The following is a 25002-nucleotide window of genomic DNA, read 5'->3' as shown; positions in this document are numbered from 1 at the left end:
TACTCACTCAGTGGACCCAAGTTTAGTTCCTAGCACCCACATCAGGCAGTTCACAACTGCCTGTAACTCCAGATCCAAGGGATCGATGCCTCTGGTCTTCTTGGGTACGCATACACACAGCAACACACCCACATGCAGACACAAACACACACATAAAATTATTTAAAAGGTACTTCTTTGAGAGGTTTGTCATTATAAAGGGTTTTCATAGATCTTTCACTTAGGTTCACAAATACGTAGCACATAATCACAGCTCAGTTATGAAACTGACATCCGCTGCTTTTCCAGTGTCCAACTGTCTCATCAATGCTCCTCTTATTCTAGGGTATACCCGGGATCCACATTTACTTGTCATATCCCCTTAACCTCTGTCTGTTTTGAGACAGGCTCTCACTCTGTAGCCTATACTGGCCTTGAACTCACACTGTAGCCCAGGCTGACTTTGAACTCCTGGAAATCCTCCTGTTTCAGCCTCCTGAGTGCTAGTATTACAAGCATGTGCCACCACATCTGTTTTTTGTTTGTTTGTTTGTTTTTGTTTATAGAAAATGAATGTGGCTTGGGGCAGATGACAGCATGGGATAGTCATAAGTTGGGAGGAGTCTGAATCAAATTGGTTTATCTGGTCAGTTAATACTGCTTAATACCAGGTTAGCTCTGAGCTTCCTAGAATTGGCTAGCACACATCACAAGGGAAGCTGTGTGCTTCACACGTTGCATTACGTTGGTGATAGGACACACTGGTTATGCCTTACTGTTGTGTTGTGTTGCTCTTTGTGGCATGGGGATGGACTTGGGATGATATACAGGTGCCCTGTCACTGAGACACATCCCCTGCATCACCTTCTCAAAAGGCTTTTTCCCAGTTCAGTTAGCAGTTACCACTTGCTACCAATTTGCATGCCTTTGATTGTCTTTTGAAGATGATCTGAGGTCTGGGGAGGTAGCTAGTAGCACTTTCCTAATGTGTGAGAGCCTTGGGTTTCGTCGCCACCAGCACCACCAGCACCAGTACCACCACTACCACCACCACCATCACCACCTAAACACTACCGGAGTCTTCCTGGAAAACTCTCCGGGGAAGCTGTAAGGTTGAAGCCCTGAGATTCTGTGGCTCCTAAGTTGAGCTTGCTGATGGTTGATCTCTCATTTTCTTTATGTTTACAAACACTATCCTCTTAAACATTGTAAAAATGGGTGTTCCCTTTCTCCATAGTGAGAATTACCCAGTAGCTTTAGGAGCAGATGGGCTTAACATCAAATTTTGCATTTTTGTAATATTTTAGGTAATGACATTTATAGTATACAATTTGTATATTTATAGTAAACAATACAAGTAGAAAACTGGATTTAACATGCATTTGTCAGAGTCACAGGAAACTGATGCTCGATCTTTTTCCTCAACCCAGAGAGTGCCTTTCCATCCTACACGTGATTCAAAAGAACAAACAAGAACAGCACTTCTTCTACGAGTTTGAAGGAGGTGTCAAGCTCGGGACAGGGGCCTTTAACTTGGTAAGGAGACGTTTATGTAGAAAGCAGAGCCTCTGGTAGACGAAACCAAGTGTCCAGCACCTCTCTTCTGTATTTGAACGTCATCCCAACCTCTACCTGTGTTTGGTTGTGAGCCACGGGAGTAGACCAGTCTTCCTGTGCTGTGACTGCTACAAAGTTCTGCACATGCTCAGAGTAGCTTTAGATTGCACAGGGCAGGGGAAGCATGCAGCACATTGATTGAACTGATAAGGAAGGCTTTTTAGTAACGAGGAGCCTAGAGTCTAGTTCTGTTCTGCATTGTTGTCAGGATTACGGTGGCTCTGGAGTTGAAAACGGGGAGTGATATAACTTGAGGAACAATTGTTTATGATCTCTGGGGAGATGCAGAGTCTGTGTAAGACTGTCAGAATACAATGTGTTATTTAGAGATTTGGAAATCTTAGAAGATTTAACAGGTTAGAAAATGGAGTAGTGAAAAGAATAACGTTGAGGAGCTTATAGACCCCAGGGCTATGTTCATGAGCTCATGTGCATTGGTCAGTGTTGGAGCGGGCTGACTTGTCTCGTAGACTGCCCTTCTGTTGGCGTGGCTGTTAAAACCCTCATGATTCACCTGGGACACAGTGTCTCCATTCAGAGAGATACATCCAAAACCTCTTCCTTCCTCCTAAGCCCCTGGCCATCTAGCCCCAACCCATTGGCTACAGCCATGAATTGGTATGTCACTACACATAGGACCATTTCTGGGAGACTGTCCCTTCCCCACTGTCCTTCAGGGATGTCCCAGGAAGGAGCTGAGCTGTTGTGGCTGCCTACTTCTATTAGTGCTAGAACATCACCCACATTACCCTAGGTTTGTCCTTTCCAGAAAGAAGCAGAAGGAAACCTTGCCTAAACCAGGAATGGTGGTGGCTCAGGCAGGAGGTCACTGCAAGTTCAAGTCCAGCTTAAGCTACACACGAGACCCTATGTCAATAAAACAAAGCAAAACACAAAAAGCAGCCTCGCCCACAATTCCTTTCCTTTTACACAAGAAGAGCCAACCCAGTGGTTAGAGGACCATGGGAAACCAGGCTTTGTCTCCTCACTGAGTTACAGTCAGTTTAAACTTGGTTTGGCTTATGGGAGCTTTTGAACTTGTAACCAGTTTAGGATTAACCATTGGGTTATCTATAATTAAAGTTTTTAACAGCTAAGTACACTTGTGTTTCTATTTTTTCTTACAGATGCTGTCTCTTTTACCAGCAAGAATTATCAGATTGCTAGAATTTATTGGATTTTCTGGAAACAGGGTACAGACGGCATTTTGTCTTAATTTTGACAGAAATTCCTGCTTTTCTCTGTTTAGAGTTCTTCCCCAACCGCTTTGCAAATGATGTTCTCTCAAGAGTGCCTGGTGTCTTAGGTTTGAGATAAATGCCATCTCTTCCAGAGAGTGCTCCCTCAGACTTTCCTAGTGAGGTTCAAGTGTTTCTGACTTCCAGAATCATCTATTCATCTTTCTGATGATGCTCACTCTGTCCTGTAGATAGTGAGTTCCTGTCTCACCCTCCCTACTGGGTGGCAGGTCTCTCCAGGCATAGAATCCTTTGTTCTTGCCCATAGTAGTGCCTTAAGCTTGGATCTCAGTGTGGTTTTCTGTGGTGCTGGGGATGAAACCCAGGCCGGCTTTGCACATGGTTGGGTACGTGCTCTATCATTGAGACAAGTTCCCACCAACTCAGAATCGCTAATTTTATCAAAGAAATACGGTATTTCTTGGAAATGAGCAGTTTATTCCTCTCTCTATAATCACATAATGGATACAGATATAGATTAGTTTGATTTCTGCTGCTCTGACCAAATACAGTGTAGGGGAGGGAAAGGTCCGTTTTACCTTACACTTCCAGGCTGCAGTCCATCGTGGAGGGAAGGCAGGAACCTGGAGGGAGGAAGTGTGGGGAAGTCTGTTTGCTGACGTGCTGTATTGCTTGCTCATAGGCTCATGCTCAGTTAGCTTTCTCACACAGCCCCACACCACCTGCCTAGGGATTGGTGCTGCCCACAGTGGGCTGTCTTCTTGTATCCAGCACGATCCCCAGCAGACCAGTCTGAACTAGAGAGTTGTTCAATGTAAGCTTTCCTCTCAGGTGACTCCAGGCTGGGTTATGTGGACAACTAAAGTTATAAAAGGATTTATCAGATTGTCTTCTGCCAGTTTAAAATGTGAACTTTGTTTCTGTTTAAGTTATACCATTATTCCAAAACCCTAAAGTACACGGAGGGCAGGACATAGGAATGACATGTGAAATTTTCTAAATGTACTCTTTTCAGTCAGATTTTTCTCTTTCTGTGATACAATTGTTCTCCACAGGACCTAGGCCTCCTGCAGCTACGGGAAGGCGCATCAGGAACTAGCATGCGGTCCCCGCTCTGTTGCCTTACCATCCTGGCTTTTCATACCTACATCTCCCTTATTCTCGGTGAGAGCTAGGATCTCTGCATGCTTTTGATTGTGTTGGAAGATAGTGAGATTTGTCATAGTGATCTTTGGCCGAGACACTTGACTGGTTGTTCTCACTGAACATTTTTAAAAGTTACTTGTATTTATGTATGTATTTATTTTATGTGTATGAGTGTTTTGTCTGCATGTATGTCTGTGCACCATGTGCATGCCTGGTGCTCACAGAGGCCAGAAGAGGGCATTGGATCCCCTGGTCCTGGAGTTACAGTCTATTCTCAATTAAGATATATGTATTGGGCTGCTGAATTGTACCACATTCATGTTAGATTTGCAATTTTTTTTTATAAAATTAAATTTGGAAGTAAAGTAAGTTAATATTACCTTGAAAAGTAGAAAAGTCACTGGGAATCTGAAATAGCCACTTCCATTCTGAAGAATTTATCTGCCCTGGAGCTCTTTAAATCATGTACTTCTCAGATGAAAACAAAGACAGAATAATCACTTTCATCTTGTCTGTGAGTGTTGGTTGCGTGTTAGTGACACTGGGGAGTTTGTTGTAAGTGTGTACCATGTTCCGTGAGCACTAAGCCGTGGCTGTTCACTTTCTAGGTACAGGAGAAGTGAACGTGGTGGAAGCAGAGAGTCTCCTCGCACCCTTCCTTCAGCAGTTCCCAAATGTATGCTCACTGTTCAGTGTCTGTCTCGGCCAGGATTCATCAGCCACCATTGTCTGTTGAAGTGTGCTCTTTCCTTTCTCCACAGGGCTCGCTCATACTGTTCTATCATGCCCGAATCGAGCTGCTGAAGGGCAATGTTGAGAAGGTAGTTATTATAGCAGGGATTATCCGGGGGCAGTGTCTGTGTGGTAGATGGCATCACACAGTCATTCAACATAAGTCAGTTTGTCTGTGTGGACTAGAAAAATAAATAGATCATGTAATTCTGAAAAACTAAGCTTTTACCTTCTACATGTATGTTGTCATATTTAGTAACTTTCCTCAATTCATGTTTATACATAAAGTATGTGAAATAGTTCATGGTAGAATGTATAACATAGTTTTAAAAAGAATGTGTAAAATAGCACATGGGCAATCTAAGGGGTTTCAGAAAACTTTGACTATTACCTATTTCTGCGTTGATGTGGGAACCTCTCTTTTATCTATGATGTAACTGCTCTGGTTCCTTGTCAAAGGAACTAGTTGATTAATTCCCTTGAAGCAGAAGAGAAGAATGTGTGTGTGTGTGTGTGTGTGTGTGTGTGTGTGTGTGTGTGATGTCCTTCTACACAAATGAGAAAGTGTTTTTTTCTATTTATATTAAACCTAGATCTTCTTCCAGGTCAGTGTATTTAAGTCTCTCTCTGCTCATTTTGATGGCTGTATTTCCTTTCATGAGGTGGATATTTATACTAGTGATTGGCCACTGCCCACCGTCACATGTACATTCTGTGCAGATACATCCCTACAGATTCTGGGTCAGATGGCACCTGCATCTTTGTCGTCCAGGCAGATTGCCTTTCATACTTCAGAGTCTTTCAACATAAACACTTGTAAAGAAATGAGAAACAGACCGGAGAGATGCCTCCATGGTTAAGAGCACCTGCTGCTCTTGCAGGTTCAGTTCCCAGCACCCACATCCAGTGGCTCACATCTGCCTATAACTCCAGGTCCAAGGGATCTGATGCCCCTTTCAGTCTCTGTAGACACCAAGCATGCATGTGGTGCACATACATGCGTGGTGCAGGCACTCACAAATACACATAAAAATTAATAACTCTTTAAATGTGAGAATCTGTATTTCTAGTGCTCTTTGTCAGATCTGGAAGTCTCTGTTCTATCATTTTTTTGCCCATGTGATGAATGTACAAAAAAAGAATTTTTGACTTATGTTATTATTACTCTTATTATTTGTTGTGCTTGTCAAATCTAGGGTCTTGTGTATTCTGGGCAAGTGCTTTGCCACAGCTACATTCCTAGCCCAAGCTTCAAATTCAGTTAACCAGTTTGTGAATTTGTTAGTGAATGTTTAGTGATTATTTATTCTTTTCCTGATTTGATAAGGGCTCATTTAACCTTTTGCTGATTTGTGGGCAGCAATGCCTTCTCTTTGCCTTCCCAGGGCCTGGAGTTTTATTTAAAGCATGTTTTGTCCAGTGAGGTTCTTATGCTATTATAGTGTGTGTTTTATGAAAGAATTGGCATTTCTCTCTCACTTGGAAAGGGGCTTTTCTATTCCTGTGATATAAAGTACAAGGTTCCCTCACAAACTGAAGTAACATGGCAGAGTCTAACTGTACCATCACACGTGAGGAAGAGAACATAGTGTCATAGTGAGTGCCTTAGTGAGTGTTAATTCTGTTCTTCCTGTACAAAGTGTTTTGTGTATTTTCCCATTAGGTTATTATCCTTGTCTAATGTCTGGATGATGAGCTTTATGCAATTGACTTATAGGCTCAAGAAACGTTTCGAAAATGCATTTCAGTTCAAGAAGAGTGGAAACAGTTTCACCATCTCTGTTACTGGGAGTTAATGTGGATTTATATATACCAACAAAATTGGATGCAGGCGTATTATTATTCAGACCTACTTTGCAAAGAGAGTAAATGGTCCAAGGTAAAGTGTCCTACTTTACTCAGTGTCTTCTGTTTGCTACAAGGCCACGGTGGTTTGTCATTTAAGATTGAGTTTTCAAGAATGTGCACGGACACTTTTTTCAATTTAGAGACTAGAGGAGGAAGTGGGCAGTGAATAGCTGGTACGTAATCACAGGTCTGTCCTCAGCATTCCAGGCTTAGAAATCCCCCCAAAGTGCTCTCCAACAAAGGCATTTTACTGCCAGGATAAACTGCATGTAGGTTTACAGTCTTTCATATCAATGATTTTTGTAGACTTTTAGTACCCTGTGACCAAATTTGGTGGTAATTAAAGTTAATTCTGAGTCCCTTTTGAGACATTGGGAGGAAGAGCTCGTTTTTTGTCTGTTCCGGCCACTCCACCTGTGATGGCCAGTCCTGTCATAGGGGAATGAAACTGAAAAGTGTTGCTGTCATCTGAAACAAACTTTTTTTAATAGTTTCTGACATTTTTAATCAGTTTTGACAATTGTGCACATGTATTAGAGCACCTATTTTTCCTTTGCTTTTTGTTTTTGTTTTTGGTCTTTTGAGACAGAATTTCACTTTGTAGCCAAGGCTAGCCTGGAACTCACTATGAATCCTGGGTTGACCTTGAATTTGTGGCGACCCTCCTGCCTAAGCTTCCCATGTGCTGGGATTATAGACATGCCATTAGCTCCATGAGAGCATTTCAGCACTTCACTAGACCAGAGAGCTAAAGCCTGGGTTTGTTTCTTTTTTTTAATTTAAAAATTTCATTTATATAATGTACATTTATCATGTTTCCCTTCCCTCAGCTCCTCCCAGATTCCCCCCTGCCCACCCTACTTTATGTTCTCCTCCTTTCTTTAAAAAAAACCCCATAATCATAAAAATGAAAATCAAAACACAGAAAGAATCAATAAAACAAAAATCTCAGAACAAAATAAAAATTCAACAAAACCAAACCAAAACAAACCAAAACAAAAACCAACCAAACAAACAAAAACCAAAAACATGGAGTTCGTTTTACGTTTGCCAGTTACTCCTAGGCATGGGGCTACATCCTGCCCTGGAGTGTGGTCAGTATACCCAGTGATACTCCTGTAGAAAACTGATTTGCACTTTCCCAGCAGGTGTCAATTGCAAATAGCTTCTTGGTTAGGGGTGGGGCCCCATATCCACTTACCCTTCTTAGTGCTGGGACCCCGTTGAGACAGACTGTTAACCTTGATACCTTTTAACGTGAGGTCTAGAAGGTTTCTAGGTCACTTCCGTTTGCAAGGTTAAAATGTCATGCTCTCTAGTGAGCCCCTTGTCTGTGTTTCCTCAAGGCAACATATGTGTTCTTGAAAGCTGCCATTTTGAGCATGCTTCCAGAGGAGGATGTGGCGACGACTAAGGAGAATGTGGTGGCTCTGTTCAGGTGAGCACAACACTGTCTCTGTCACAGGGCCCAGGGTGTTAGACACATCTGACCCTTCACACTCGGCTTCCGTAGTTTTCACTTTCTCTGCTCACTGATACGGACACACTTAGAGTGACAGTTGAGCTGGGAGCCGGCATGTCGTTCTTCAGCGTGACCCTGAGATGTGTTTGCGTGTCTGGGAGTCGTGGACACACACCGTTGTACTTGTTTTCTAGAACTAGGGTTTAATTACCAGAGCTGTGCACCTGCTCTTTCACACTGGGGTTATTTTCCTCCTCATTTGAGTCTTTCAGTGATATAATTGGATATTTTTTTTGGAATCCTTTCCCTTGTTTATGCATTGATAAAATTATGCGTAAGAAAGAGACCCCCAAAACATATCGTCTTTCCCCATGAGCATACAGTCTCTCTCCATCTTAGTTTCATTTTCATGTGCTTAGATTGTGTATGTGTGTGTGTGTGTGTGTGTGTGTGTGTGTGTGCATGTGTGTATGTATCATGTGTAGGAGTGTGTATGCACACCCAGGTGTGTGTGTGTGTGTGTGTGTGTGTATCATTATGTGTAGGAGTGTGTATGCACACTCAGGTGTGTGTGTGTGTATGTGTGTATCATTATGTGTAGGAGTGTGTATGCACACCCAGGTGTGTGTGTGTGTGTGTGTGTGTGTGCATGTGTGTGTGTATCATTATGTGTAGGAGTGTGTATGCACACCCAGGTGTGTGTGTGTGTATGTGTGTGTGTATCATGTGTAGGAGTGTGTATGCACACCCAGGTGTGTGTGTGTGTGTGTGTGTGTATCATTATGTGTAGGAGTGTGTATGCACACCCAGGGGTGTGTGTGTGTGTGTGTGTGTGTGTGTGCATGTGTGTGTGTATCATTATGTGTAGGAGTGTGTATGCACACCCAGGTGTGTGTATGTGTGTGTGTGTGTGTATCATTATGTGTAGGAGTGTGTATGCACACCCAGGTGTGTGTGTGTGTGTGTGTGTGCATGTGTGTGTGTATCATGTGTAGGAGTGTGTATGCACACCCAGGTGTGTGTGTGTGTATGTGTGTGTGTATCATGTGTAGGAGTGTGTATGCACACCCAGGGGTGTGTGTGTGTGTGTGTGTGTGTGTGTGTGCATGTGTGTGTGTATCATTATGTGTAGGAGTGTGTATGCACACCCAGGTGTGTGTGTGTGTGTATGTGTGTGTGTATCATGTGTAGGAGTGTGTATGCACACCCAGGTGTGTGTGTGTGTATGTGTGTGTGTATCATGTGTAGGAGTGTGTATGCACACCCAGGGGTGTGTGTGTGTATGTGTGTGTGTATCATGTGTAGGAGTGTGTATGCACACCCAGGGGTGTGTGTGTGTGTGTGTGTGTGTGTGTGTGTGTGTGTGCATCATGTGTGTGTGTATCATGTGTAGGAGTGTGTATGCACACCCAGGTGTGTGTGTGTATATGTGTGTGTGTATCATGTGTAGGAGTGTGTATGCACACCCAGGGGTGTGTGTGTGTGTGTGTGTGTGTGTGTGTGTGCATGTGTGTGTGTATCATTATGTGTAGGAGTGTGTATGCGTACCCAGGCATGTGCAGAGGACAGAGGATGACATTAGGAATTCCACTCTACTGTTTTCTGCCTTATGCCCCCTAGACAGGGTCTCACTGAATCTGGAGCCAGGCTGTTGGCCGGCAAATCCGGTGACCCTCAAGTCCCCTGTCTCTACCTTCCCATTTGACTGGGTCATAGGCACATGTGTGAACCAACCTGAGTTCTGAGGATTTGAATTCAGTTCTTCACGCTTACACAGCCAGCACTCTTACTGAGACATCTCCCAGTTCAAGTTCCTTAGAATTTTGAAAATACTAAATCCTGAGATGATTATTTACAAAATTACCTATGCTCGGTTCGCTATCTCAGATTTGCATAAATGGATGGCTGTCTTCTGAGACACATTATGTTATAGATCTGTGCAGTATCTGTAAAGAAGAACAGGAAATACACTCATGTACACTCTTTTCTGCGTACTTATGGAAATTGACAGTTTTATACCTGGATTAGCCTGGACTGTGTTTGACAACTGTGAGACACCAGCTAAGCTGACTAACAGGAAATACGTGAATTAGTGGCTCTCCTGGAATTGTGCCGCGTTCATATTACCTGAATGTACGACCTAATTGAGATTCCTGTCCCAACCCTAGGACTGCTGATTCAGGTTTGGGGTAGCGCCCAGTAATGGCGCATTTGGAACAGGTTCCCAGCTGCTACTGGCCTATGATGTAGGATGAAAACCTCAGTTGTGAATAATATGTGTGCTCACTGGCTTTTCCCTGGGGATCTTCACAGACAGGTAGATGGTTTGAAGCAGAGGATCGCGGGGAAATCTCTTCCAACTGAGAAGTTCGCTGTGAGGAAGGCTCGTCGGTACTCACCCTCCTCAGGCGCCCCAGGAAAGCTCGTCCTGCCCGCCCTGGTACCTGCTTTTATTCACTGTTTACATACTAGAGATGAATTCACTATCGAGAGCATCAAGGAATATATTTACCTTTGGTTGTGAAGCTTATAGCTCAGTGAAGAACTAGTGTATATTTATACATAAATTAATTTTTAAAAATTGAAAATTTTACCTGAGGCTTTTTGATTGGCCAGTATGTTCTAGACATTGTGAGAAATCCTGTCACGTGATTTTCATCGGAAAGGAAATTGCAGTCTCAGCTCCATGTTTCAGATGAGGAAGTTGGAACCTAAGGCTTCACTAAAGTGGAATTGAATTACAAAACAAACCACAAATTCAAATTGACATTTTCTAATAGCTGTGTGCAAAAAAGTCAAAGGAAACCTTTAAAGAATACTTTTTCATGAATATAGTTTGTTTAATCTGGGCATGGCGGCTCATACCTGTAATCCTAGCACCTGGGCTGCCGGGGCCAGAGAATTGCTGAAGTTTGAGGCCAGCTTGGGCTGCATTGTGAATTCCAGACCAGCCTAGACTACAAAAAGAGACCTTCACAAACCAGCTGCCTTCCTCACTCCTGAAATATGTCTAACCCATATATCAAAACTTGGCCATATTGATGTGGAATTGTAAACGAGAGAACCTCATCCCTGAGCTGTGCCACATCCTTTTACATCGCAGCCTTTCATAGGCATGGCTTTCCCACCAGAGAGGAACTTCCCTTTGGACTAGCAGGTTCCACGGCGGAGGGGCCCTGGGCTGCTGGCTGCTCCAGTCCCGATTGAGCTAACCCTCCTAATCACCTCAGTTTTGGCAAAGCCTCTTTGAAAACACAATTTGACGGATTTTTAAAACAAAGCCTTGTTTTAAGAGTGTTGGATATGCCACACCGCCATGACTCTCTAGTATTGGCACAGGAAAGTGTTCCTGGTGTCACAGTCTTCCTCGTGGTTGGTTCTGTGAGCCTTTTGTAACTTGGGGGATTTTTTAATCATTCTCCTTTGAAAGTTATGTAGCATTCTCCAGTTTTTTTTTTATTGTCATAGACATGTTACAACGAACGTCATTTACAAGTACATGTAATTCTCTGGGAATGTTTTCAAAGAAATGGATTTCTTAGTTCAAGGCTATGTGTTAATGTTTGGATAGATAACGTTAAATTTCTTACCCCCCCCCCAATACTGTATCAATTCAAATGACTGTTAATACTCCTTCTTTTAATTTGCATTTCTGTGCTAACACTTTTAGGTGTCTTGTGGGCTCATCATTTTTAGTTTTTTTCTGCATTGTTGTTTATATCCTTTTTTAATTTCATTGGGTGATTTTTGTTTTCTTGCTGACTCTCAGAAGTTCTTCGTGTGTTTTAAGAGGAATAAGAATATAGCCCCTGACGGTTCAGACAGACGCTAGCCTACAGTTCTGTGTTTCCCACAGAACCCGAAGATTAGAGTGACAGGGTGGGATGGAAGTGTGATGGCCCTGTACTTGTGTCCTGAGCACAGACAATGACAAGAAGATGGTGCTGAACACAGACTGCAGACCCCTCCCAGTTGATGTCTGCTGTTGCCCTCAGCGGCTTTAGCCCTGCTCCACATGCATTGATATCGGGTGGTTTGCGTTGTCAAAGAACTTTCTGTGTCAGGAACTTTACTGGCCCATTATATTTCTGTGTCTACATTAATACTTAGACACTGGAATGTCTAGGACTCTATCATGGTTCGAGTCACTGAAGGTTGGTGGGTACACAATGACGAAGAATTGACTAGAATTGGTTATACCTAGGGATGTTGCCACAGCCTGTTTTTCATAAAAAATTCAAACCACGCTTGCTTCTTCCTTTGATAAATACTGTATCCATAAAAAAATTTAAATCTTCGGTTTAAAAATGTCATCACTGAGTTGTGCTCTTGGTTTCCACTGCCATAAAGCAAACCTGACGCCATCATTTACTGCTTTGTTTCCATGGCTGCTCTGGCTAAGAGGATTCTCCAACAATATCTGCTGTATTTTACAATTCATGCTCATCGTATACCCTTCAAAATATGAACTGCACTATCTGGACATTAGAAAAATATTTTCAAGCAAAAACACATTTGCTTTTGATCCAAAAAAAATTCTCATCTGTTAGCCCATTAAATATAATCTGCAAGGAGAAGTCATTAGTTTACATTTCAGGAGCTGTCATTCAGCCATATGGCCTTTAAACAAACGTGTTTTCTGCATGGATCACATTACTGGGCCGACACATGTTTTTAATGATATAAAAGAACCTGAGCCCAGTAAAATAAATATTCCAATGATCATTTCTAGTGATATGCTTGGAAACACTTTATGTAAACAACTAGCAGACATTTTAAAATATTTCCCTTTACTTAAAAGCAACAACAAAAATTTACATTAAACAAAATTGTTCATAGTGTCAGTTTAAAATACTATTTTACTTCTGTATCTATATTCTATCCAAAGAATTGTATGCTAGTAGATAGTGTGTGTTTGTTGAATGAATTGATGAATTTTTACTAAGAGTATAAGATATATGCTCACTTAACTCAGAGCCTGACAGACAAAAGGCATATAGTAAACCCAGGGGAAATTATGTCACTAAATTATAAATGAAGAAAGGTAAGAAGAAGATCCTGACTGTCATGTTGAAGTCTTTAGCAGACAACCTCACATATATATGCTCTTCTATCCTTCCTCCTTAGGAGATGATGTACGTCTGGAATGGCTTTTCAATAGTGGGCAAAAGAAAGGACCTTTCTGAAAACCTCTTGGTGACTGTGGAGAAGGCTGAGGCAGCTTTGCAAAACCAGAGTAAGTGTCGAGTCTTTGCTCGGCTCTGTTTCCTCTCCGGTCTCTCCCTGGTGCACATCCGCCCATGTGCATCTGTGCATCTCAAGAGCAAGACTTGAGCTTCTGGTGTCTGGGTGGTTGTCTTCAAGATAAAGGGAGGATGGCACTTTTTGTGGATGCCTGCCACAGAAGACCATCTAGAATGTGGTTCCACTGTTAATTATGGCACAGCCATTGTGGGCCAGTTTAAAGATGGATCAGTTAGCATTTTTGTAAGGAATTGCTTTTCTTAGTCTTTTTCTGCTGCTATAACAAAATAATATAGGCTGGGTGATTTATGAAGGAAAAAAGTGTGTTTTCCACGGGTCTGGAGACTAGGAGGTGCAGGACCAAGGTGCTAGAGCTGATGAGGAGCTGCTTCTTGCTTCCCTATAGCATGGCAGAAGCATTGCATGGAGAGAGACTGAGACACACAGCACTCATCACCACCCTCTTAAAGTTCTTACCTCTCAACACTGGCTGGGGACAGTTAAATCTCAGTATGTTTTAGCACCTCTGTGTTGTGGTTTGAGTGGTTCCATCGCTTTATATTCAGACCCACAATACATTCTATGCCCTCTTCTGGACTCCATGGCCACCAGGCATACATGTGATGCACAGACATACATGCAGGCAAAGCACTGATACGCATGAAACAAAATTAAATAGTAGCCAATCTAACACAGATAATCTTTGCTATTTTATTATGAAATTATTGTTGAAAGAAAAAGATTTTCTTTTGTGGAAATCAATACAACCACATAATTTGAAACTGAGATAAAATGGAAGTATATTAAAAATAAGATTTAGAGCAGGCAGTAGTAGCACACTTCTTTAATCCCAGCACTTGAGAGGCAGAGGCAGGTGGATCTCTATGAGTTCGAGGCCAGCCTGAGTTTATAGAGTGAGTTCCAGGACAGCCAGAGCCACACAAGGAGACCTGTCTTGAACTCCCCCCTCCAAAAAAAAAAATAAATAAAATTTAGGGACTGGAGAGATGGCTCAGTGGTTAAGAACACTCGCCTCTCTTGCAGAGGACCCAGGTTCTATTTCCATCACCCATATGGTAGCTTATGACTGCCTGTAACTCCATGTTCAGGGACCTGGCCCTCCTCTTCTGGCCATGGTCACCGGGTATGTGTGTGGTGGTACACATTACATGCAGGCAAAATACTCATACGCATAAAATAAAAACCAGTCTTTTTTAGAAGAAGATTTTATGAGATGGACTTCTCCAAAAATTCAAAATTTTGAACAAATTTAGTAGTGCTCCTTGTAGTTCAATGAATTTAACTACAGATAGCTCTTGCCTTTATGAGGATTCTCTAGATTAAAGCCTGCATGTTTACAAATTAAATGGATGAATGGATGTTTATGTGAGAACTGGAAAGTAAAGGAAAACATTTCTGGGGGGTTATGTGAAAACAGTTGTAGGATGTTTCCCCGAGAAAAAAAGCCAGCTTTCCTCCTCTGTTACTGCCCCCCACCTCCCCCTGCACAGACAGGTCGGACTGAGTAGGATAAACTTCTGTGCATGAACCCCCCCATCTGTGGAGTGCTCCTGCATCTCCCCAGCTCCTGAGAATGGAGCCCTTGTCAATCGAGGGTCCTGAGTTTGCAAACGAATGTTGGGATTTCCTCTGAACGGACTCTTTACCCTCAGATTATTTTGCCCTCCACTGACTGGGAAAAAAGGATTAAAGGAGTCGTGTTTGCGTCATATGCTCATACACGTGAAATGCTTAGAAACCAAAACCGCTGCCTTGTCTGTTTCTGTCTCTAACGGCGTCTTCAGATGAGAGGCCCGAGCGAGTTGTGGGTAAATGAGCTGAGACACAGGCCTGCGGACTGTCCTGTCCTGTTCTCCCTCTGGGTAAAATTATTGGTTTGTTGTCAGGGTCACCTCTACCTCACTGCGCGTTAGGTTTATAATGGTTTTTAGGACCATTGTTTTATGTAGGAACATTGTCTTCCCTGCCCCCAAACTCCTGACTCTTGGTAAATAAGCTCCCATTCTTCAGAGTGAGAGGTGGAGAATGTGATCAGAAAATTGAGTGACGTTCTAAGCCTGAGGTGGTGGGGGCTTCCACCCCAGCCCATTCTTAGATACCGTATCAGATGTGGTTCTGGTTTTCAGTTTGTCAGTGTGGTTAACAAAGAGGGGAGAGGGTACTGTTGGCCTGTTGTAGAGCCTGGCTGTAGTAAGTAAAGGTTGGCTGTCCACACAGAGGGCACAGCCTAGACCCAAGAGCACTTGGTGACGTGCTCAGAGTTGGCGTGTGGTGGGAATTTTGGTCCTGTTTTCTTTGGAAGTCTCACCAAATTCATCATGTAGCCAGAAGCTGGCAGCAGATCCACGTTGTCTGTCACTGCGGTTCACTTGTGTGGCGACATTCTGTAGCGAGTAGAGTCAGCTGCGTAGAGGAAGGTAGGCCTGCCTGGCCGCTTTAGCCATTCAGTCAGCCTTCTCGTCTCCCTCTGGGTGCACTGCAGTGAGCTTCTGTAGTGCTCAGTGCAGACAGCGCGTGAGTGTGGGCATTGTTACTGTGATTTAAAAAACAAAAACCTTCTCAAACTCATCTAGTTCTCTGTGCGTGCGTGCGTGCGTGCGTGCGTGCGTGCGTGCGTGCGTGCGTGCGTGCGTGCGTGTGTGTGTGTGTGTGTGTGTAGGTTAGAGGACATTTTGTGGACACTGGTAGTGTCCTTCTACCATGTGGGGTCTTGGGGTCCAGCTCAGGCTTCCTGGCAGGTGCCTTCACCCACAGGCCAGCTCGCCAGCCTTGTTGCAGTGATTTTTCCCCCCCAGTGGAAAATGGAAACTGTTCAAGTCTTCCTCTTTCGTGAGAGTGCAAATCATACAGGGGAGTGATCATGTGACAGGCGCGTGCCGTGGTCACAGGAAACTGTGGCTTTGCTTCTGAGGTTTGTTGAAGGTGTGGAATATGAACGTCTCTGTCACAACACTAACTTAAGATCTCCACAGAGTGACTTTGCTGGGTTTTCAAAGGTGGTTGTCTGTGCCACCTCCAAAATCATCATTCATTGAGCAAGCAGATGTTGTCATAACACAAACGATTAGAAAACTGCTTCTCAGAATTCTGTAGAATGTACAGAGCTGAGACTGAAAAGTAGCGTCCAGTGTGGACCTGGCTGTGGACTTGGGCCTGACTGCCCTGCTTCTCGGCAGACATCTCGAAAAGAAGTGTGGATTAGGAGTGGGAGGGTGTAAGGTAAGGTGGTGCTGAGTTAGTAGTAGGAAGGGTTAGAGGTGTTGCTATCTGTGGTTTTGCTAGTGCGTGGCCCGTGACATACCAGCACTTGACGGTTAGAGGAGGGTCTCGTATGTTTAAACACTTAGAAGTGAACGGACCTCTCCTGGTTGGGTGAGTAGCACTGTTAACCAACCTCCCATAGGTGAGGTTTACCAACTGAAACACCAGCATGTGTCACTGATGAGATCGGAGGCTTGAACCCAGAGCATGAGACTTGCACTGTGGGAACTTCCAGGGTCTAGTCAGTTCCCTTTACCACCTCTCCACACTGTCGCCACAGCCTGAAACGTGTAAATTAGCAGTCTGTCTTGGAATGACTTCTTTGCCTGTCACTTGCAAAGGAAAAAAAGCAGAAAAATCTTCACGCACAGAACACGTGGCATGGCTACCTTTGACAGCTAGCCGCCACACCATGTGGTTCACTCTGCTTAATATGTACGCGGACTGAGCTGGAGAAGGCAGGAGCCTGAGTAAGGAAAGGAAATCCTTGACGTTCTCCTGGAGCATGGAAGTTTGAGGCGACTTTAGGTGCCTTTCCTGTATTTCAGAACCATTTCGTGGCATAATTTTCCCCCAAAAGAACATAACCTGAGAGAATTGATAGGTTGTAAACATAATGATCTGGAAGAGAGGTGTCTGCTTCCTGCGTTTCCAACGGGTGGGAGGCCATCTGCTTCTCCATATGGAAGTGCTATCCTCTCCTGCGCGGACGCCAGCGTAGTTAGAAGCCAAAACAACAGGAGGAGACAGCCTGGTTCCTCCTCCTTTACCTCTGAGAGAATTAATGAAGCTCATTCTTTATTTAGAGTTCAGATTTCCTGTTGTAGCTAAGGCCACAAAATTCCCTATGACCACCTGAAAAGTCTGCCTGTGAAGTCTCCCTTAGTGAATGGTGTAAATGAGTAAATTCAGCGTTCTTCTGAACGAGTGTTTTCATTTTGTTTTGTACAGTAGGTTAGTAAACTTCGTTTTAAATGGTCCCCCTGAGACCTAACATCAGTTAGTCTTCCTCTCAGTTGGGACTTTTGGAAAGGATTTTTTACTGGCATGGCCGCTCGGTGTTTGCCCCTTACAGAGGAGGGGCTGGCATTCACCGCAGGCACCACAGAAAACAATTCCCTTTTCCCCTTTGTCTGCTTCCTGTTTTAAGACTTTACTGACTCGGTGGATGATGAGTGCTTAGTGAAACTGCTAAAAGGATGCTGCCTCAAGAACTTACAGCGGCCCCTGCAAGCTGAGCTGTGTTTCAACCACGTTGTGGAAAGGTAAGAGCCAGCCTGGGGACGAGTTGTGGCTCCAGGGGACTCTCTGGGACAAAGTGATGTGCCAGGCCTGTATCATGCACATAGCTACGGTCTGTGTGGAATGCGACTTTATGTACTTCATCTCAGTGTTTAAAGATAACCCGTTTCTTGTATGGACAGCGATCTTTTTTTATACCATGCCAGTGCTGCCCTGATGGGAGCTGGAGCAAGGGCCGGTGCCTGCGGGTCAACTGCTGGCCACTGTGAGTTCTCTCTGAAGGCTGTAACTATTCACTCTGCACAACGTGGGCCCAGTAACGGTGGACCCTACCACTGTTCGTAAAGAACTGGAAGCCGCATCTAACATCAGATCTTCTGGTTTTTAAACATTGGCTCATTGTTTTTAAAAACCCTGCAAGCCACCGGGTGGTGGTGGCGCACGCCTTTAATCCCAGCACTCGGGAGGCAGAGGCAGGCGGATCTCTGTGAGTTCGAGGCCAGCCTGGTCTCCAAAGTGAGTTCCAGGAAAGGCGCAAAGCTACACAGAGAAAGACTGTCTCGAAAAACCAAAAAAAAACAAACAAAAAAAACCCAACAAAACCCTGCAAGCCATAAAGATGGAGGCCATACAGTGCCCTTCCTCAGGACAATATTTATGAGGACGGAGGGCACAGTATCTAGTTCCCAAATGAGATGATCTACTGTATTTGGTGAACACACTAAAGAACTATCCATGCGGTTCTAGTTTATTGGTGTTTTCCTGAGGTTCAGGGGCCATGACAACAGTGACCGTGTGTGCTGCTTGCTTTGTTTTATTGACTCTCACAGGGAGTCGTTTGGGTTAAATTATGGAAGAGTTTTCCTGCACCACTTACTTAGGCTTCTGCCAAAGCCACTGTCATGTTAATATCATGTTTAACAGTTTTTGGATCTCTTGAGCAATGTAAATTTGAATTGCAAATTTCTGTGAGGACTGGCCTATTTGTTGTTAATTTCCAAAGAGATGTGTTTCGTTTTTTTCTTGGTGTCAAAAGTGCAGACAAAAGGAGGCCATCATCCGACTTGTTCCTTACCCGTGAATGGCTTTCCTTTAATCTACTTTCTCCAAGGGCTTAGGGGGTTCAGCTCCAGCCACCTGCTTTCTATGGGTCTGGGGCCTCATCTCCTGCATGGCCATTAAGACTCCGAGTCTCAGGTCCCTCTGCAGACCCCAGGGCTCCTTCAGCACAACTAGTCTTGCTGTCTTACTCTTACTTGTCCTTGGCATCTGAGAGTAGTTTGGGTTATAGCGTGGTAAACTGAGCTATAGATTATTATCATTGTTTAATTTATTTTAAACTTTATTTAAAAGGTTACAAATTTATTTATAAATGTATTAAAGGTTACAAACAAAAATAAAAATCACACACTAAAGTTAACCTGGCACAAAAACTATACAAGTCAGTGAACAGTCAGAGTAGCCATTCAAAATGGAAGCTGTGGGGTTTCACATTGGATTTTATGCTTTTAATAATCAATATATTTTTGTGTACTTATTCACCACCAAAAACGAAAAACCCATTACAGTTACAACTAGAGAAACAGTTTGCTCTAGATTTAAAAGGCTGTTTGTTACTCAGGCTTTTTCCTAAACTTCTAGTTTTCATAATGATGCTGAGACAGAACCCCCAGCCACGGAGTCGGAGTCACTGACGTTTTGAAGAATTCTAAGACTACAAAGGAAGTCTATGCCTTGTTAAACACAAAACTAATGAGACTTCCTTATCACTGAACTTAGAGTCACATGCTCATGAAGATGCCCTTGTCTTCTTGAGGTTCATCTGGAAGGTCTCTGTGTGTGTTGATCTGCCTGAGAGGCAGTGCCGCTCGGTGCTGGCCATCCATTAAGGAACAAAAGATTAGTGTATGGAAGCATACTTCAGCCCATAGGCTGTTAAGTACCATATCTGTGCGACAGCGGCCTTCCTCTGGTGATAATCTTAGTGTTGTCTGGGAAATGAAGAGTGATAACGTGTTTCAAATGATACTTTTTGTGTTCTGTTAAGACTTAACTGATTTTTATTTGCCCTTTTAGTGAAAAGCTACTGAAGTATGACCACTATCTGGTGCCATTCACTCTGTTTGAGTTGGCATTTTTGTATAAAAGCCAAGGGGAAGTTGACAAGGCCATAAAGGCCCTCGAAACTGCAAGGTGAGTATGGACGGTCACTTTGTCCTGGTGACGTGGAGTGGGAGACATCAGAGCCAATGCAGCAGCAGCAGTGACATCATACTCCATGAAGCTAGTGAGCTAGTGCAAGCTGGCATGACTGCTTTTGCTAACTTGGGTGTGTGTTTGCACATGGGCTTTTGCTGTAGTTGTGCTGTTTCGAGCCTCTCAGTCCATCGCTCTGTGACTACCTAGAGATGTTTATGTGTGCACCTAGCTGACCAGCTTCAGCTTATCTCTTCTGTATTAGGAGTCAGCAACCTTTTCTGCAAATGGCCAAGCAGAAGGTATTTTGGCCTTAGAGTGAGTATTGGTTTTAGAGTGTAAAGTGTTTATTGACTACACTTAATATATTGTAAGTGGCTGTAGTGTAGAAGATAAGTGAGCAATGGATGTGATCAGAGCTGGTCTTTGGGTCCTAATTTTCTGACCAACAAACATTGTCACATAAATCATATCTGCCATTTCCTTCAAGAACCTCTGATTGTGTGAGACTCTCCCCCTGCATTCATTTCTTCCTTCTATGGTAGCTCTAGTGTCTCATCATTTCTGCTAGATAGTGACTCAGATTTGTGATCATGGCCCACTTTCAGCAAGGCAAAACCCTGCAGTCTGTTTGTCTGGAGCACTTGGGGCAGTGGAGAAAGAATGCCATAAAAACTCTAGGTCAGTGAGTGTAGTAGCTCACACTTGTGATCCATACTGTGATCCCAGGCAGCATTGCCGCAAGTGGGAGGCTAGCCTGGGCTACAAAGTGAGACCTTGTGTCAAAAACAGACAGACATCAAACAAAACCAGAAACCAAAGCCAAAACTTGTAGGTCATAAATAGCTTAGTTGATTTCTGGTTTATTTCTTCAGATTCACTGAATGCCTGTTGTATACCAGATACAATGAAGGCCATGGAGAGGCTGCTGTAAACAGGGAATGCTCTGCAGGATTAGCTCGAAGAAGATACCGAGAATTGAGAGTAGTCTGCTGAAATGTCCAGTGTCTGTCTGGGGCACCTGGATGTTAATGGAGTTGAGATTCTTGGGAGGAGGTGATAGCTGACACCAGCATTAGTTACCTAGTTTGGCAAAGATCAGTCACTGGGAGGCTGTGTAGGGAGCATCCTGTACAAGACGTGGCTGTAGTTTGGTTAGTAGGTGGACAGTGATACTTTTTTCCCGACTGGTGAACACTCAGAGCAACAGGTTTTTGTGAAGAGAGTATTCTATCTCAGGGCTATAATACTTGGAGGTGGCTGCTAGATATCCACATGGAGAGGGTGAGCTGATGAGGAGATATGCAGCTGTATTCAGTGCTAAAGTCAGGGTCACATGGGTACAAACTGCAGTCCCCAGCACAGAGAGCGAGCTGCTCAAAGCCACCATTCCTGAGGTCGTTAAGCTACAGAGCAGGAGATGGAGGTCTTGTACAGTGTCTGGAACATTCCAGTCTTGAGATTAAGCCGTAAGATTTGAAGTCAAAGATCTTAATAAGACTAAGTGGAGTTAAGAGGATGGCAAGTTGTTACTGTTTAATTTTTTCTACATATGTCAAGGTTTACTTATGGTTGTTCTAAATGGTTAAGTACAACATATGGCTCAGAGAGTCAAGAGCACGCCCACAAATCTGAAGACCTGAGTTCTATTTTCAGAACCTACATAAAGGTAGAAGGAAAGAGCCAACTCCAGAGTTGTCCTCTGACCTCTTCACAGGCTCTGTGGCATGAGTACCCTACCAATACATCATATACAATCCAATAATAATGATGAAATCAACATGAAATCTCTGAATTCATACAACTGGTTATCAGCTAAGAAGCATTCAAATATGATAAGCCAAAAGTTAGAAAGTAGTAAGAATGGTTGCTAATGAGTGCAACTGCCAAGGAGTTGAGCAACATAAGAAGACCAAAGCTATAGTGGTCATGTGTGACCTTGACAGGGGGATGAGGAGAGGAATGGAGTCAGCGACTGTGGTAAGGTGGTAGGCATGTTTGCTGTGAATACAGTGTAATGGGGGAAGAAGCTTTAGGGACATGGTGCCACCAAGATTTTTCTAAAAGATACATGGACAGTGTAGGAAGAAGCTGCTTTAAAAGGTTAACTTGTTGGACATGAGGACAGCTGATGTTTTGGCTGTGGTGTCCATACATCTTCAGAGGAAGCTATGGGACACTGCACTGTGCATCTTCCGAGGAAGCTATGGGGACACTGTGCATCTTCCGAGGAAGCTATGGGGACACTGCACTGTGCATCTTCAGAGGATGCTATGAGGACACTCTGCACTGTGCATCTTCCGAGGAAGCTATGGGGACACTGTGCATCTTCCGAGGAAGTTATGGGGACACTGCACTGTGCATCTTCAGAGGAAGTTATGGGGACACTGCACTGTGCATCTTCAGAGGAAGTTATGGGGACACTCTGCACTGTGCATCTTCAGAGGAAGTTATGGGACACTCTGCACTGTGCATCTTCAGAGGAAGTTATGGGGACACTGTGCACTGTGCAGACTGCTGCTTCAGACATCGACTGTTGGAATTTAGCACTACTAGTACAGATGGAGCAGCAGGTGATGTGGAAAGAGTTCTTTACCACTGCAGAGCCCTCCACGACTAGCCAGACAGCGCCGATAGGGCAAACATAAACACGCCTTCCCAGGACGTGAGGACCATGTCTGTCTGCAGTCCCCTTTGTAGCATGGGCTTTTCAAAGTGGCCAGAAATTGAGAAAATGCTCTGGTGTTCTTTGGTAAATCTTAGTAAGAGGTTCATGTTAATCTGTGAACAATATGTCATACTAACACTCATCAAAGTTACCAAGAAATGTGTTTAAAAAAAAAATAGAAACACTATTTCAAAGGAGCCATCAGCTGTCTGTCTGCCAAGTCAGGGTTTGAAACCAGGAGATCTAAATTGAAGCTGGTTCATCCATTTTGCCAATTCCTAACAATTTTAGCAAGGAGAGGTCAACATGAGTGATTTAAATCATTGTTTTAGCTGGGGTTTCTGTTGCTGTGAAGAGACACCATGACCACAGCAACTCTTATAAAGGAAAACATTGAATTGGGGCTGGCTTACAGTTCAGAGGTTTAGTTCATTATTGTCATGGCAGGAAGCATGTTGGCATGCAGGCAGACATGGTGCTGGAGAGGGAGCTGAGAGTTGTACGTCCGGATCTGCAGGCAGCAGGGAGACACACTGGGCCTGGCTTGAGCATTTGAAACCTCAGCGACACTTCCTCCAACAAGGCCACACCTCCTAATAGTACCATGCCCTGTGACCTATGGGCCATTATCATTTAAAGCACTGTAGTCAGATTTTCAAGTAATTTTTGGATTTTGTGCTTCCTGCTTTTCTTTTCCACGGTTCTGGGGATTGACCCCAGATTCTCTGTGTGCCAGGCAATTTCTCTACCTCTGTGTTCCTTCCTCCCCCCTTCTCACTGTGTTCCCCCCTCCCCCTCCTCACTGTGTTCCTCCCTCCCCCCTCCTCACTGTGTTCCTCCCTCCCCCTTCTCACTGTGTTCCTCCCTCCCCCCTCCTCACTGTATTCCTCCCTCCCCCCTCCTCACTGTGTTCCTCCCTCCCCCCTCCTCACTGTGTCCCCCCCCACTGTGTTCCCCCCTCACCTCTTGTGGTCCCTCCTGGCACTGGTCTGATGGAGTCATTAGTGAGGAAACCACTGATAACCTGTATGAGAATGGGAATAAATGGTTTGGGGATCACAGGGTCACCCCGCTGTCTTTATTAGAGCAGCTTCATGTGGGTTTCCAGGCACTTTTCTTCGGTTGAATAATGGATTGTTCATGACCATTGTGTTATATGAACTGCCATAACATTTTCCTCTAAAAATAGAAGTTGAACCATTTAGCAATCAAACAAAATACGCCATGCCCTCATGACCTTGCTATAGTTGTGCTCTGCTAATTAGATTGTTGCAACTCAAAAGTATGACCTTTTAAGTCACCACCGGGGAAGCTTCTGGAAACCTAGAATGCAGACTCACGGTTCACTTTGCCCCACAGAAGGAACCTGCTTTTTATCCAGCACCACTGATACACTTGTGAAAATAAGAAAGTAAATTGGAGACCAGAGGGTAGCCGAGAAGGGGGTGGGGGATGGGCAGTGGGAGGGGACAGCAGGGGAGGGGAGGGGAGGGGGAGGGGAGCCCTGCTGGACAGAGAAGTGCTGACTGTGTCCTTTTATTCTTCATTGTCTTCAGAAACAACTACAAAGACTACTCCTTGGAGTCCAGACTACATTTCAGAATCCAAGCAGCCCTTCATCTCTGGAGGAAGCCGTCCTCAGACTGATGGGGTGGATGGGAAAGCACAGGCGGCATCCCCCAGTTAACACGGACTCTTGCTGTGGAGATCAGTGCAGGTGGAGCCGGGATCCTTTGACTAAGGAAGGAGACTCTTGTCAGGTGCTTCCTGTCACCTGAGTGGCTTAGTGGTGGTCTGCCTATTTTCCCCAATGGAATGGCATTCAATATTGTATAGAAATTCTTATACTCTGCCTTTAAAAAGAATTTCACATTAGATTTCAATTGAGGGACGAAGTCTTTTAAAAGACTGGCAGGTACAATAAAGTCTAGTTAGATTATTTATTTTTTTAATGTGAAAATTAATATTGTTCAAGCAGCAAATGGCTTTATAAGCGGGGCCATTTTCAGATTGGCTTGTCCTTTAAACTTCAGAGATATCTTATTGCTTAGTATTTAAATCTCAGAGCAGAAATAAATATCACATCTAAGATAATATGACAATGGGTTTCTGAAGGTTCTGGAAGAGAGAAGCAGAGGTCCCGAGGGGTGAGGAAAGATGATGCAGTTGTAAGTTCTCAGCTTTCTGCTTTCTCACTGGTTGAAATGGTGGCATTTTTCAGAAACTGTCCTGTATTTGAATGTACTCATATCTGATCCAGTAATAGCATTCAGCCATGTAGACACATTTCTTATGTATCTGTGGGAAGAAAAAGCTGTATTTTAGAACTCCCTAACCTTAGTGCTGAAGCCTGACTATGACTACTTTTCTTATAGGAAGGAAAGATC

At 43.8% G+C, this 25002-nt stretch overlaps 1 protein-coding gene across 1 annotated transcript in view; it reads left to right on the top strand.

Annotated features, from left to right (window-relative positions):
- The window catches only part of Ttc39b (tetratricopeptide repeat domain 39B), a 107414-nt gene extending 82860 nt beyond the window's left edge, over positions 1-24554 (top strand). Inside the window, exons 9-20 of the mRNA XM_059254485.1 lie at positions 1410-1515; positions 2724-2789; positions 3851-3959; positions 4550-4617; positions 4703-4762; positions 6391-6552; positions 7868-7959; positions 10297-10423; positions 13111-13219; positions 17660-17774; positions 19828-19944; positions 24172-24554. Coding sequence (XP_059110468.1) covers positions 1410-1515; positions 2724-2789; positions 3851-3959; positions 4550-4617; positions 4703-4762; positions 6391-6552; positions 7868-7959; positions 10297-10423; positions 13111-13219; positions 17660-17774; positions 19828-19944; positions 24172-24262 — 1222 coding nt within the window. The 3' untranslated portion in view covers positions 24263-24554. The remainder of the gene's footprint in view (positions 1-1409; positions 1516-2723; positions 2790-3850; positions 3960-4549; positions 4618-4702; positions 4763-6390; positions 6553-7867; positions 7960-10296; positions 10424-13110; positions 13220-17659; positions 17775-19827; positions 19945-24171) is intronic.
- The last annotated feature ends 448 nt before the right edge of the window (positions 24555-25002 follow it).

This window comes from Peromyscus eremicus, chromosome 2 (assembly GCF_949786415.1).
Source record: "Peromyscus eremicus chromosome 2, PerEre_H2_v1, whole genome shotgun sequence".
NCBI lineage: Eukaryota > Metazoa > Chordata > Mammalia > Rodentia > Cricetidae > Peromyscus > Peromyscus eremicus.
The sequence above is the reverse complement of the archived record's forward strand: the minus strand, read 5'-3'. Positions and strand labels throughout refer to the sequence as shown.